This window comes from Oreochromis niloticus, linkage group LG7 (genome assembly GCF_001858045.2).
Source record: "Oreochromis niloticus isolate F11D_XX linkage group LG7, O_niloticus_UMD_NMBU, whole genome shotgun sequence".
NCBI lineage: Eukaryota > Metazoa > Chordata > Actinopteri > Cichliformes > Cichlidae > Oreochromis > Oreochromis niloticus.
In genome coordinates, this window is record NC_031972.2 from 18,645,582 (window position 1) to 18,659,553 (window position 13,972).

The 13,972-nt window shown below is 40.7% G+C and overlaps 1 protein-coding gene across 2 annotated transcripts in view; it reads left to right on the forward strand.

The window, feature by feature from the left end:
- Positions 1–13,972, forward strand: part of LOC100694894 (maltase-glucoamylase, intestinal) — a 69,701-nt gene that overhangs the window by 32,251 nt on the left and 23,478 nt on the right. For both annotated transcript variants that reach the window (XM_019361017.2, XM_005459498.4), the window contains exons 17-20: positions 9,014–9,130; positions 9,818–9,972; positions 10,416–10,500; positions 10,646–10,702. In XM_019361017.2, the coding sequence (XP_019216562.1) occupies positions 9,014–9,130; positions 9,818–9,972; positions 10,416–10,500; positions 10,646–10,702 (414 nt within the window). The remainder of the gene's footprint in view (positions 1–9,013; positions 9,131–9,817; positions 9,973–10,415; positions 10,501–10,645; positions 10,703–13,972) is intronic.

Here is a 13,972-nt window from a genome sequence, read left to right on the forward strand (position 1 = left end):
AGTGTCTGGGAGGCTGTGGTTGCTGCTGCATGCAATGTTGATGGTGAACAGATCAAAACACTGACAGAATCCATGGATGGCAGGCTTTTGAGCGTCCTTGCAAAGAAAGGTGGTTATATTGGTCGCCGATTTGTTTTTGTTTTGTTTTTGAATGTCAGAAATGTATATTTGTGAATGTGGAGATGTTATATTGGTTTCACTGGTAAAAATAAATAATTGAAATGGGTATATATTTGTTTTTTGTTAAGTTGCCTAATAATTATGCACAGTAAGTGTCACCTGCACACACAGATATCCCCCTAAAATAGCTAAAACTATAAACTACTTCCAAAAACATTCAGCTTTGATATTAATGAGTTTTTTGGGTTCATTGAGAACATGGTTGTTGTTCAATAATAAAATTATTCCTCAAAAATACAACTTGCCTAATAATTCTACACTCCCTGTATGAGAGCAAGAAAGAAAAGTATATCTTTGTGTCCACCTTTCTCTGTTAATGCCCTACCTGGCCCCCTGGCAAAAGCTTTGCTAGATCCGCCCCTGCACAGTTACCAGCTGTCAGCTACACAAAAAAATGAGCTTGGTGTTTGTCTCTCAGAAACAGTTCATAACTTCCCTTCAACTCATTCATGTCACCTAAGGGTAAACCTGTTTCTCCATCACCTGTTCAGCTCTGATGATTCAGTAAGGATATCTGGTTTGGAACAGCCGTTTTTACAGCTGTGGCTGCAGCAAACATCAGCTGATACTAGAAATTAAAAGCAAATGAATTCTAACAACAGCTGATCAAGCTTAAACGTGCTGCTGTTGTTTAGCGCGATAAACAAACAAGAGAGAAAAGCCGATCACTGATCAGTTTCATGACTGAAGTTTCAACAGGCGAGAGAATGACAGGGGAGGCTTCGTAACGACAGAATAAATCGTAATATTTTCTCTGAATGTGGCACGATTCCGTTTGTACGGCAACTCTACGAACTAACCATTATGAATAAAATAAAGTCCAACGTCAGTAACTTAGCGCGCACACAGCTGTATATAAACTCCCCTCGTGCTAGCTAGCACGCAGTACGATTGTAAAAAGTCAGCACAACGAAAATAAACTACACCTAAACTCTGTTTATATCTGACCCAAATAGAGTGCAGTTCATAACTTCTTACCTGAAATTCAGTTCACCTCACGCTCCTGCCTTCGCTTTCCCTGATCCATGATTGACCACCGCGTTAGCAATCGCCTGCCCGGCCTCATATGTCTCGTTGGCGGCATGTCCTTTCTGTCACACACCGGTGGGTAGCTGCCCTCTGTTGTAGCTCCACCACCAAACAACTCAGTTATTTTTTCCACATCCAGCTGTAACTCCGATTCTATGCGAGCATTTGCGAGAGACCAGGGAGGTGAAACGACAGAGAGAGTCCCCTCGCTATCCATTTGCAGCCAAGTGCGGCAGCTAGCTAGGTAGCCAGCTAGGTAGCCGGCTAGCTGTCAGGCAGGACCGACGTAGTCAGAGCACTGTCGCTAAATATGGGATGTCTTGATAAAACAAGCAGATATTTGAAGTTTACACACCTACATTCTCGCCTGAAAATATCTTAAAAGCTTATTTTGTGACCTAGAAACACGAATAAAAGACATATAAAACGAAGTGGTGGCCGCCATTGTTCACTCTGTAGAGGCGTGCTATGAATTGTGGGATATTGAGTTTTCCACCAAGCATTACCGTAACTTTTGAATGATTTGCGCAACCTTAAAAATTCCAAGGGCTCCTGAAAGCAGCGACGCTGTGTGCACCGTTGAAATTGTCATCATTACGGTAATCCAAATAAGGGTACACAGGCTGTACCACTCCCGGCATACCACTAGAGAGAGCCAAGACACCACAAATGAAGTCTGTTTATTTGGCGCCAAAAGATGAATTGGCCTAAATTTGCACTAAAATATTAATATTTAAAAAACTATAAAAGTTATAAACACCAAAAGTCATAACATAATAGTCCAGCTCCAGCCGCACAAAATGATCTAACATATGTAACCCTAATGTCAAAACTGTTTGGCAGAGGAGCGCGGGAAAATTTTCACTAAAATATTAATATTTAAAAAACTATAAAATTCATAAACACCAAAAGTCATAGCACACCATTCCAGATCCGGCCGCACAAAATGAGGTAACATATATGAAGCTTGTCTCAAAACTGCGAGGCGAGATTCGCTGCAAAATTTCAGGCGGAAACTGGAGAATAATAATAATAACTAGAAAGCAAATCAGTACAAGGCCTAATGCAGCTGTACTGCTGAAAGCTAACAGGGGATTAAGACTCCAAATAGAAATCTGTTTTGTGTCGCCCCAGGCTTACTCTAAAAGCCGTGTGGACTAAGGCAACAGCAAACTATAAAACTCTCATCAATAAAACTCATCTATATATAAATAATACAATAAAATCTACAAACTCTTCTGTTAACAATTTGTTGCGGCTCCTCCAACCTACGGCCGCGGTAGGCTAAACATGAGGACACAGATGTCGCGCAACAAAAAACGCATAAAATACACTTCTGTAACATTTGCTCCTTTTATTCCACATGCAACTGTCCAATATACAAATCAGCACATGGGATTAACTATTAAACAAATGCACAGACTGCACAAACAAATAACTGCAACTCACAACCAATTGGCACCAATTACTATGCCAAATAATAGTGATGGCCCGCTTGAAGCTGACGCTCCGGTGCGTGTGTCAAAAAAAATCAACACACTGCTTCAGAAGCACTGTGTTGAAGCTTTATTCGTTTGGCCAGAGTCACGTGATCAGTGATGTCCGAAGCTTCATTTAGAAGGTAACTGCTTCGGTATCTGATTCACTGGTTTATAAGCAGGTGAATCATTCGCGGGATTTGTGGAGTGTTTTGATGGTGACCGATAGCGAACTACTGATCATTCCACTTAGAGATTTGGAGCCAGCGAGGAATAGAGGAGTTTCTGTTGTGTGGAAGTATTTTGAGTTGATTCTGGTCAGTCGGGTGGGTTTTCCAGCGTTCTAGCTGTTTGCTTTTGTTTTGTGCGTGTTTATTTTATCTGACAACGGGACAAACTTAAAATGTCAAAAATCTGCTTTTCATAATATAAATATCATTAAATAACTTTAGAAAGAATTAAATTTGACTCATTACACTTAATGTTATAAAAAGATATATTTTATGTTTTAAATAATCTTAAACTGCTAGTCTGCAAAATGTACAGCAATTCAATTTATTTATTCTCTTTAGCTGATAGTTTGTGGGGCCCAGGTAGACTGTATAACCGTATCTCTACCAGTTTCTCTGCATTCCAGCCTCTTGTGTGCCATGTGAAGGGATTTTCCTTAAGGCAGGAGAAATTATCTCCATGAAAAGGAACAGGTTCGGCCATCGCACAGTGGAACTAATTTTCTTTTTAAATACAAATGGAAAAGGGTTACCTTAAATGCATCATGTTTTTAATTTGCAAGTTCATAAGCATTTTCCCTTTCCAGTTAACAATCAATTCTACCCCCAGGTCAAAAATATGTATAGGAAAATTTGCCTAATTTTATTTATAAAAATACCCGTCTAGCGATTAACTGCACAAGTACATGGAGGCAGGACCTCACAGCAGAAGCATACTCCATAATGTCTTGTACATTATTATATGTATATTATATGTAACGTGGTATTTTTCAATTATTGTATTTACCAACATCAGGAAGTCACAAGCAAAGAAAGACCAAACCATGGTGCATGTTTAAACAAGGAAGGTTTACTGGTCAAAATTATTTATTAAAGAAATAAACAACATTTTTGGCACCCCAAAAAATACACGTTTAAAGCAACACAACGGAGGCCCAATATCAGACAGAATTCCACTCTGTAGAGTGGGCAATCATTACGAAGCAGTCAGTTTTATTTTGTGGATTTAAGCTGTTCTTCATATTTCTGGCCACCAGATGTCACCAGAGAGGACTGTGTTGAAAAGCTTTGAGTAATGAACCGTTTTACAATACAAGCTTCAATGCTTCAGAAAGCTTCATTTGGCCATCACTACCAAATAACAACTTGGCCTATGGCATCAATTAGTGCATAAATATACAAAAACCATCAAGTTACAGTCAAAATACATCAAAATCATTCAAGCTGCAGTCAACATTCATCTGTCCTCATGTGTTTCATTGATGCCTCTAAGGCTTTTGATCGAGTGAACCACAGAAAACTTTTTGATAAATTGAAGAGACGGGGAGTTCCTCAATACATCGTGAGGATTCTCTCTTACTGGTATGCTCATCAGAGCATGCAGGTTAAATGGGGAAGCAGTATTTCTGCCCCCTTTGGTGTCAGCAATGGTGTCAGACAGGGTGGGATTTTGTCTCCAATTTTATTTAATCTATATGTTGATGATTTGTCCATGCAACTGAGAGCCTGTAACACTGGGTGTATATTAGGTAAAACATTGATAAATCATCTTATGTATGCAGATGACCTGGTTGTTTTTAGTCCAAGCAGTGCTGGGTTACAGGATCTTTTTAATGTTTGTACTGAACATGGTGTGCAATATGACATAGAGTACAATGCTGCTAAAAGTGCTGTTTTGATATGTAGAACCAAGCAGGATAAAGAGCTAAATTTCCCTTTGTTTAAACTGGCACAAAAAAACTCTTGAAGTTCATAAAAAGGTGAAATACCTCGGTCACTTTATTACTGAGCAAATGAATGATGATGATGACATATACAGACAACGATGTAAGCTCTATGTGCAGGCAAATACTATTGCACGCAAATTCAGCTTTTGTTCACTTCCAGTTAAAGTGGCTTTGTTTAAAGCAGGGGTCCCCAATCTCAGTCCACGAGGGCCGGTGTCCCTGCAGGTTTTAGATCTCACCCTGGATCAACACACCTGAATCACATGATTAGTTCATTACCAGGCCTCTAGAGAACTTCAAGACATGTAGAGAAGGTAATTTATCCAATTAAATCAGCTGTGATGGATCAAGGACACATCTAAAACCTACAGGGACACCGGCCCTCGTGGACTGAGATTGGGGACCCCTGGTTTAAAGCGTATTGCACACCGCTATATACTGCCCCCTTGTGGTCATCCTACAAACAATGTAGCATGCAGAAGCTGCATGTTGCATACTAGAAAGCGAAAATTTCAGAAGAAATTTTATGTGTGCCTATGCCGCTGCTAATCTGTGTAGTTTTCCATTCATACGGCTACAGACAGCAAAACTCAGAAGAGCAGCCATTCTCCACCATGAATTATGGTAAAAACAAACACCGCTCGCGCCTCACAGATGACAGCTTACAGTTTTGGGTAAAGATGAGGTCACTTTGTACAGCCCGGATTTGCAGACGCTGTGCACACAGGTTCATAAGCAGAAGTCCCTCTGTACCACGGCAGACCCCGACAATGTTTGCACGAACACACTTTGAACCAGTACGTTATGGACCACTTTTCACACATGGTTGGTGTACCCTCCCAGCCAGCTGTAGCTTTTCAACTCACAGCCCGACACACACCCAAAAAACAGCCGAGAGAGCACAGACTACGCCCGAGAGGTGTGATTGCAGATGCCCCTCAGGTGGGTCCACCTCCCCTGCAGCGGCACTGCAGACCACGCCCCGCCACACATATCAAACACGTAAAATAAATATTTATGCACTTTTGCATTCACTTTTTGTTTTTTGTTATTTTTACCCAGTGTTCTGAATGATGAACAATGGTCTACAGCCAATCTTGTGTATTATTATACAAACTTTGGTTGTAAGATTCAGATAACTATTTAATAAAAGCTAAATATTTTATACAGGGAGTGCAAAATTATTAGGCAAATGAGTATTTTGTCCACATCATCCTCTTCATGCATGTTGTCTTACTCCAAGCTGTATAGGCTCGAAAGCCTACTACCAATTAAGCATATTAGGTGATGTGCATCTCTGTAATGAGAAGGGGTGTGGTCTAATGACATCAACACCCTATATCAGGTGTGCATAATTATTAGGCAACTTCCTTTCCTTTGGCAAAATGGGTCAAAAGAAGGACTTGACAGGCTCAGAAAAGTCAAAAATAGTGAGATATCTTGCAGAGGGATGCAGCAGTCTTAAAATTGCAAAGCTTCTGAAGCGTGATCATCGAACAATCAAGCGTTTCATTCAAAATAGTCAACAGGGTCGCAAGAAGCGTGTGGAAAAACCAAGGCGCAAAATAACTGCCCATGAACTGAGAAAAGTCAAGCGTGCAGCTGCCAAGATGCCACTTGCCACCAGTTTGGCCATATTTCAGAGCTGCAACATCACTGGAGTGCCCAAAAGCACAAGGTGTGCAATACTCAGAGACATGGCCAAGGTAAGAAAGGCTGAAAGACGACCACCACTGAACAAGACACACAAGCTGAAACGTCAAGACTGGGCCAAGAAATATCTCAAGACTGATTTTTCTAAGGTTTTATGGACTGATGAAATGAGAGTGAGTCTTGATGGGCCAGATGGATGGGCCCGTGGCTGGATTGGTAAAGGGCAGAGAGCTCCAGTCCGACTCAGACGCCAGCAAGGTGGAGGTGGAGTACTGGTTTGGGCTGGTATCATCAAAGATGAGCTTGTGGGGCCTTTTCGGGTTGAGGATGGAGTCAAGCTCAACTCCCAGTCCTACTGCCAGTTTCTGGAAGACACCTTCTTCAAGCAGTGGTACAGGAAGAAGTCTGCATCCTTCAAGAAAAACATGATTTTCATGCAGGACAATGCTCCATCACACGCGTCCAAGTACTCCACAGCGTGGCTGGCAAGAAAGGGTATAAAAGAAGAAAAACTAATGACATGGCCTCCTTGTTCACCTGATCTGAACCCCATTGAGAACCTGTGGTCCATCATCAAATGTGAGATTTACAAGGAGGGAAAACAGTACACCTCTCTGAACAGTGTCTGGGAGGCTGTGGTTGCTGCTGCACGCAATGTTGATGGTGAACAGATCAAAACACTGACAGAATCCATGGATGGCAGGCTTTTGAGTGTCCTTGCAAAGAAAGGTGGCTATATTGGTCGCTGATTTGTTTTTGTTTTGTTTTTGAATGTCAGAAATGTATATTTGTGAATGTGGAGATGTTATATTGGTTTCACTGGTAAAAATAAATAATTGAAATGGGTATATATTTGTTTTTTGTTAAGTTGCCTAATAATTATGCACAGTAATAGTCACCTGCACACACAGATATCCCCCTAAAATAGCTAAAACTAAACACAAACTAAAAACTACTTCTGAAAACATTCAGCTTTGATATTAATGTGTTTTTTGGGTTCATTGAGAACATGGTTGTTGTTCAATAATAAAATTATTCCTCAAAAATACAACTTGCCTAAACAGGTAAACCTGTTTCTCCATCACCAGTTCAGCTCTGATGATTCAGTAAGGTCATCTCCTGGTTTCGACCAGCCGCTTCTACAGCTGTGGCTCCAGCAAACATCAGCTGATACTAGAAATTAAAATCAAATGAATTCTAACAACAGCTGATCAAGCTTAAACGTGCTGCTGTTGTTTAGCGTGATAAACAAACAAGAGAGAAAAGCCGATCATTGATCAGTTTCATGACTGAAGTTTGAACAGGCGAGAGAATGACAGGGGAGGCTGTCATAAACTCCATCGTGCTAGCTACCACGCAGTACGAGTTATTATAACTGATTGTAAAAAGTCAGCACAACAAAAATAAACTACACCTAAACTCGGTTTATATCTGACCCAAATAGAGTGCAGGTCATAACTTCTTACCTGAAATTCAGTTCACCTCACGCTCCTGCCTTCGCTTTCCCTGATCCACGATTGACCTCCGCGTTAGCAAACACCGGTCGATCGGCGGTCGCGGCATGTCCTTTCTGTCATACACCGGTGGATAGCTGCCCACTGTTGTAGCTCCGCGTTATAGCACCACCAAACAACTCAGTTATTTTTTCCACATCCAGCTGTAACTCCGATTCTATGCGAGCATTTGCGAGAGACCGGGGAGGTGAAACGACAGAGAGAGTCCCCTCGCTATCCATTTGCAGCCAAGTGCGGCAGCTAGCTAGGTAGCCAGCTAGCTGTCAGGCAGGACCGACGTCGTCAGAGCACTGTCGCTAAATATGGGATGTCTTGATAAAACAAGCAGATATTTGAAGTTTACACACCTACATTCTCGCCTGAAAATATCTTAAAAGTTTATTTTGTGACCTAGAAACACGAATAAAAGACATATAAAACGAAGTGGTGGCCGCCATTGTTCACTCTGTAGAGGCGTGCTATGAATTGTGGGATATGGAGTTTTCAACACAAGGATAAAATCTTTTCGGCTGTACTACTCCCGTTATACCACTAGAGAGAGCCAAGACACCACAAATGAAGTCTGTTTCTATGGTGCCAAAAGCAGAATCTTTCTCAGGAGCCTAGAAATTGGCCTAAATTTGCACTAAAATCTAAATATTTCAAAAACTATAAAAGTTATAAACACCAAAAGTCACACCATACTAGCCCAGCTCCAGCCGCACAAAATGATGTAACATATGTACCCCTATTGTCAAAACTGTTTGGCAGAGGAGCGCGGGAAAATTTTCACTAAAATATTAATATTTAAAAAACTATAATATTCATAAACACCAAAAGTCATAGCACACCATTCCAGATCCAGCCGCACAAAATGAGGTAACATATATGAAGCTTGTCCAAAAACTGCGGGTCGAGATACACTGCAAAATTTCAGGCGGAAAAAGGAAAATAATAATAATAATAATAAGAAGAATAATAAATCCGACGAATAGTAATATGTGTGCCTCTTGGCATAGGCACACATAATAAGGGGCTAAGTTATCACATTTGTGCCATTTTTTGCTAATATAATCTAGAAATCTTATCAAATCTGTCTAAAATCCCTGACATTCCCTGTTCTCGGAGTTTGTCAAATATTATTCGACTTTCATTTTTCCAATACAACAAGATACACTTAAATTAGCTGGTTTTGGCTAAACGTTGATGTAAATGTGTTTCAGATCGGAGCTGACATCTGTGGTTTCTTTGACGATTCCCCTGAAGAGTTGTGCCGTCGCTGGATGCAGGTCGGCGCTTTCTATCCCTTCAGTCGGAACCACAACGCTGAGGGCTACAAGGTACTCTAAAGGCACCTTTTTCTCTCACAAGTCTCATATCAGACGTTTACTTTTTGCCTGTTTGGTCTAAAGTGCTGCAGGGTATACACTTCATTTCATTTCAAAACACTTTATAGGTGCTGTAGAGCCCGAGCAGCTAAAAGCTTTGCATAGCTGGGGAGAGACAGTTGAAGTGTGGCCTTTGCCCTAATCATGGCACTCATCACATCCCATACAGCTAGTCCCAACACACAGACAGACGCACAAACGGGTTACGGGATTAAAATATCACCCAGATCTGATTAAGGACCGCAGTCTGCCCTCACCACTGTCACTGAATTAACATCACACATAATTTGTTTTCGTTTGCTATTTGTCTTTACAAACTTTGCCTCTGGGTCACTCAAATGTAAAGAGTAATTAAAAAGCTTAATGTAAAAGTAATTTTGTGATTATTCATTATGAACAGGCCTAATGTGTATTTGTTTGCACTACCTCACCCGTCCTTTTGACAGCTTTATTGCCACTCGATTCTTCTAATTCTCTACTCCTTCTAAAATCCTCTAGTTTTTTACTTCCCTCACCCCTTTGCTGTTGGATCACTTTTCCATTAGTTTATCAGTAAAACCCCCACAAATCTTTGTTTTCTTTTTCCCATTACCTCTGCTTTATTAGCCCCATCCCTTTAATCCGTCTTTCTGTCTCCAGCCTCAGGATCCAGCTGCATATGGCGCTGACTCAGTACTGGTGGCGAGTTCTAAACATTACCTGACGATACGTTACACACTTCTGCCTTACCTCTACACAATGTTCTACAAAGCCCACACCACAGGGGAAACTGTTGTACGTCCTGTCATGCATGAGTAAGTCACTCAGTATATTGTCTTAAATCAATTTAGTACCAATTAACAAAACAAAACAAAAAATAACGATAATAATGACATAAAAGTAATGGATTGTAAATTCCACGGGAGACTGAACACAAAAAAATGATTGATTACTCCAATAATTCAGTCATTGTAAAACATGGTGGAAAACTTTTGGCATGATCAGCCGATGTAAGGACACCTAAGATATGAGGCCTAAACTGAAAAACACAGACAAATTAAAAAGAGGTATCATCAGCAAATAAAGACAGAAACAATAACAATATCATTTTTTATCATTATAACAAAGCATATATTTTTTTAAAGTTGGTATTAAACAGTGGAACATTAAACATATAAACCTTAATCAAAAATATATTTTAGTCAGTCACGACATGATGACGGATATCTAATTTCACTTGTATTCTTCCTTGTCGTAGATTCTACTCTGATAGTGAAACCTGGACAGTGGATCGCCAGTTCCTTTGGGGAAAACACCTGCTCATCACACCTGTACTGGATCCTGTAAGTGATCACACACATGCGCACAAGCACACTCTCCTACTCATCTGTTTTCTTCTTTTCCTTCTTGCTCTCTCTGCATTTATATACATAAAATTGTGAAAATGTGAAAATGGCTAAAGACGTCTTTTGCTCTTGTGTTGTTCAGGGCGTAGACGTGGTGTGGGGATATATACCAGATGCTTTGTGGTATGACTACGAGTCGGTAAGAACATTTTCTGTTTGATTAAAATGTTTCCTGTAAAGCACGACTATTTCCTTTAGTGCGATTGTCTTGATAAATCTCTGGGAAAGAAAATGCAGTTGTACAATTTAATTTAATTTGCTCACTGCAATACTTTTAAGTCAAATTCTTGCTTGTTTTCTGGAGCTAAGTTCACTTTCAAAAGTTGAAGTGTTTTTAGCTACGATGGCCATACATCAGACAGCAAAATATGAGTAGCTGTTAAAATGTAGCTAACCCAGTTATCGAGGTAAAATAATAAAATATCTTCAATATAAAAATCCTGTTGATCTGAATCAGCACAATAAGTCTTGGTAATACAATAGATTAAAACTAGAAAGCGAAAATTTCAGAAGAAATTTTATGTGTGCCTATGCCGCTGCGAATCAGTGTAGTTTGACATTCATACGGCTACAGAGAGCAAAACTCAGAAGAGCAGCCATTCTCCACCGTGAACTATGGTAAAAACAAACACCGCTCGCGCCTCACAGATGACAGCTTACAGTTTTGGGTAAAGATGAAGTGACTTTGCACAGCCCCGATTTGCAGATGCTGTGCACACAGGTTCATGAGCAGAAGTCCCATTGTACCACGGCAGACCCGACAATGTTTGCATGAACACTCTTTGAAGCATTACGTTATGGACCACTTTTCACACATGCTTGGTGTACCCACACAGCCGGCTGTAGCTTTTCAACTGACAGCCCGACACACACCCAAAAAACAGCCGAAAGAGCACAGACTTTACGCCCGTGGGTCCACCTCCCCTGCAGCGGCACTGCAGACCACGCCCCGCCACACACATCAAACAAGTAAAATAAATATTTATGCACTTTTGCATTTACTTTTTGTTTTTTGTTATTTTTACACAGTAAATGATTAACAATGGTCTACAGCCAAACTTGTGTATTATTATACAAACTTTGGTTGTAAGATGCAGATAACTATTTAATAAAAAGCTAAATATTTTATACGAGAGTAAGAAAGAAAAGTATATCTTTGTGTCCCCCTTTCCCTGTTAATGCCCTACCTGGCCCCCTGGCAAAAGCTTTGCTAGATCCGCCCCTGCACAGTTACCAGCTGTCAGCTACACAAAAACAGGAGCTGGGTGTTTATTTGTCTCTGAGAAACAGTTCATAACTTCCCTTCAACTCATTCATGTCACCTAAAGCAGGGCTCGCAAAATTTCAAAATCCCTGGTAGCCCTTCGGGGAGGCACTCTTCAGTTTTGGTAATAAATTTAAGTAGCCCGAATAAAAAAAAAAAGAGGACAATTTTTTGATTGATGTTTTGTTTCCTTTACAATATTATACATTAAAGTATAATACTGTAAAGGAAACAAAACATCAATCTAAAAATATTTAAAACACAAATTACAACAACAATTTCAATCATCAACTCAAATATTTGGTTCTAATTGAACAAATTTCTATGAACTTGTAAGAACTGTACAACAGGAATCAGTCTGTGTCAGATCCTTATTTTTGACATTTCCACTGAAATCACAGGTAAGAGGCAAGTGCAACCAAGATCTAGGCCATTTGCTTTTTGAAGTTTGCAAAGACTGCTAAATTTTGTCAGTGGTAGTTCACTCTTTGCAACATAGTAGGCTGTTCTAAACAGATTTTTCAGGACTTCTTGTTATGCTTGGTTTATTTTTAGTATGCTTTTTGCAATTGGTGTTTGTTCTGGGAAAGATATTGCAGACTGGGCAATAATGCATTTCTTGCATTTGTCATGGGTTCTGATGGGGTCTTTCTTAAAATGACTGGTCCCAGTAACAAAGGCGCTTGTCGACTCAGAAATCGAGGGAAACTCACAACACACCCGGCAGAACATGAGGTTATTTAGCTCGTCGTATTCCAGCCACATAAATTCTTTAGTCCATGAAACCATAAAGCTGCGCTTTCTTTTTCCCTCATAGTCTGATTTGTCATAACTTTTCCGTTTTGTGGTTGGCTTTTCTTTGGCTGCCCCTTCTTCACCCTGACCTCTCTTGTTTGGCTCTGCAGAACTAAAATACCTGCTTAAATCCATCTGCTCTTACATGCATATTTACATAACGATCAGCAATTCTCTGCGTAATCAGCCTCTATCACGTTTAAGCTTGCTGCAGGAGATTTCACTTGTCATGTTTGATAGTAAGCTAACGATTGATAAGACGATGTCAGAGGAAGTGGTGTGCAATTAATCTGTGACTTACCAATTAGTGCTGTCGCTCTCTACACACAGTTAGCGCAAAGTGAAAGTGAAAGCAAAAAACAAGCGCAAATTCAAACGCGATTTCAATGTGTCACATATTGACAGTGGCTCATCGATGCCGATGGCATAATTACTCAGCTACATTTGCGAAAGAATGCAAAAGCATTGACATATCTTTCCCTCCCATGATAGCCCGACGGGCAGGGCTGAGATGGATTTTGGTAGCCCGACTGGAAAAATCGCTAGCCCCGGGACGTCGGGCTAGCGATTTTGCGAGCCCTGTAAAGGGTAAACCTGTTTCTCCATCACCAGTTCAGCTCTGATGATTCAGTAAGGACATCTCCTGGTTTGGACCAGCCGCAAAATTAAAATCAAATGAATTCTAACAACAGCTGATCAAGCTTAAACGTGCTGCTGTTGTTTAGCGCGATAAACAAGAGCGAAAAGCCGATCGTTGATCAGTTTCACGATTGAAGTTGCAACAGGCCAGAGAATGACAGGGGAGGCTTCATAACGACAGAATAAATTGTAATATTTTCTCTGAATGTGGGACGATTCCGTTTGTACGGCAACTCTACGGACTAACCGTTATGAATAAAATAAAGTTCAACGTCAGTAACTTAGCGCGCACACAGCTCTATAGAAACTCCTGTGCAATTCATAACTTCTTACCTGAAATTCAGTTCACCTCACGCTCCTGCCTTAGGTTTGCCTGATCCACGATCTACCACCGGTCGATCGGCGGTCCCCTCGCCGCCTCCTATGTCTCGTTCCCGCATGTTTTTCTGACACACACCGGTAGATAGCTGCTCTCTGTTGTAGCTGCGCGTTAGCCAAGACCAAACAACTCAGTTATTATTTCCACATCGACCAGCATCATCGGCCCATATAAACGAAAAATAAGTCCACCTAAGACAGTCTGTTGGCGAGCGAACAGGTGATGGTCAGCAGTCTCACTGAAGGCAAGCCCGGGTGCTCGAAGGGTCGCTAGCCACGCTAGCTAGTTAGCCGGCAACATCGTCAGATATAATATGGATGTTTTGACAAAAC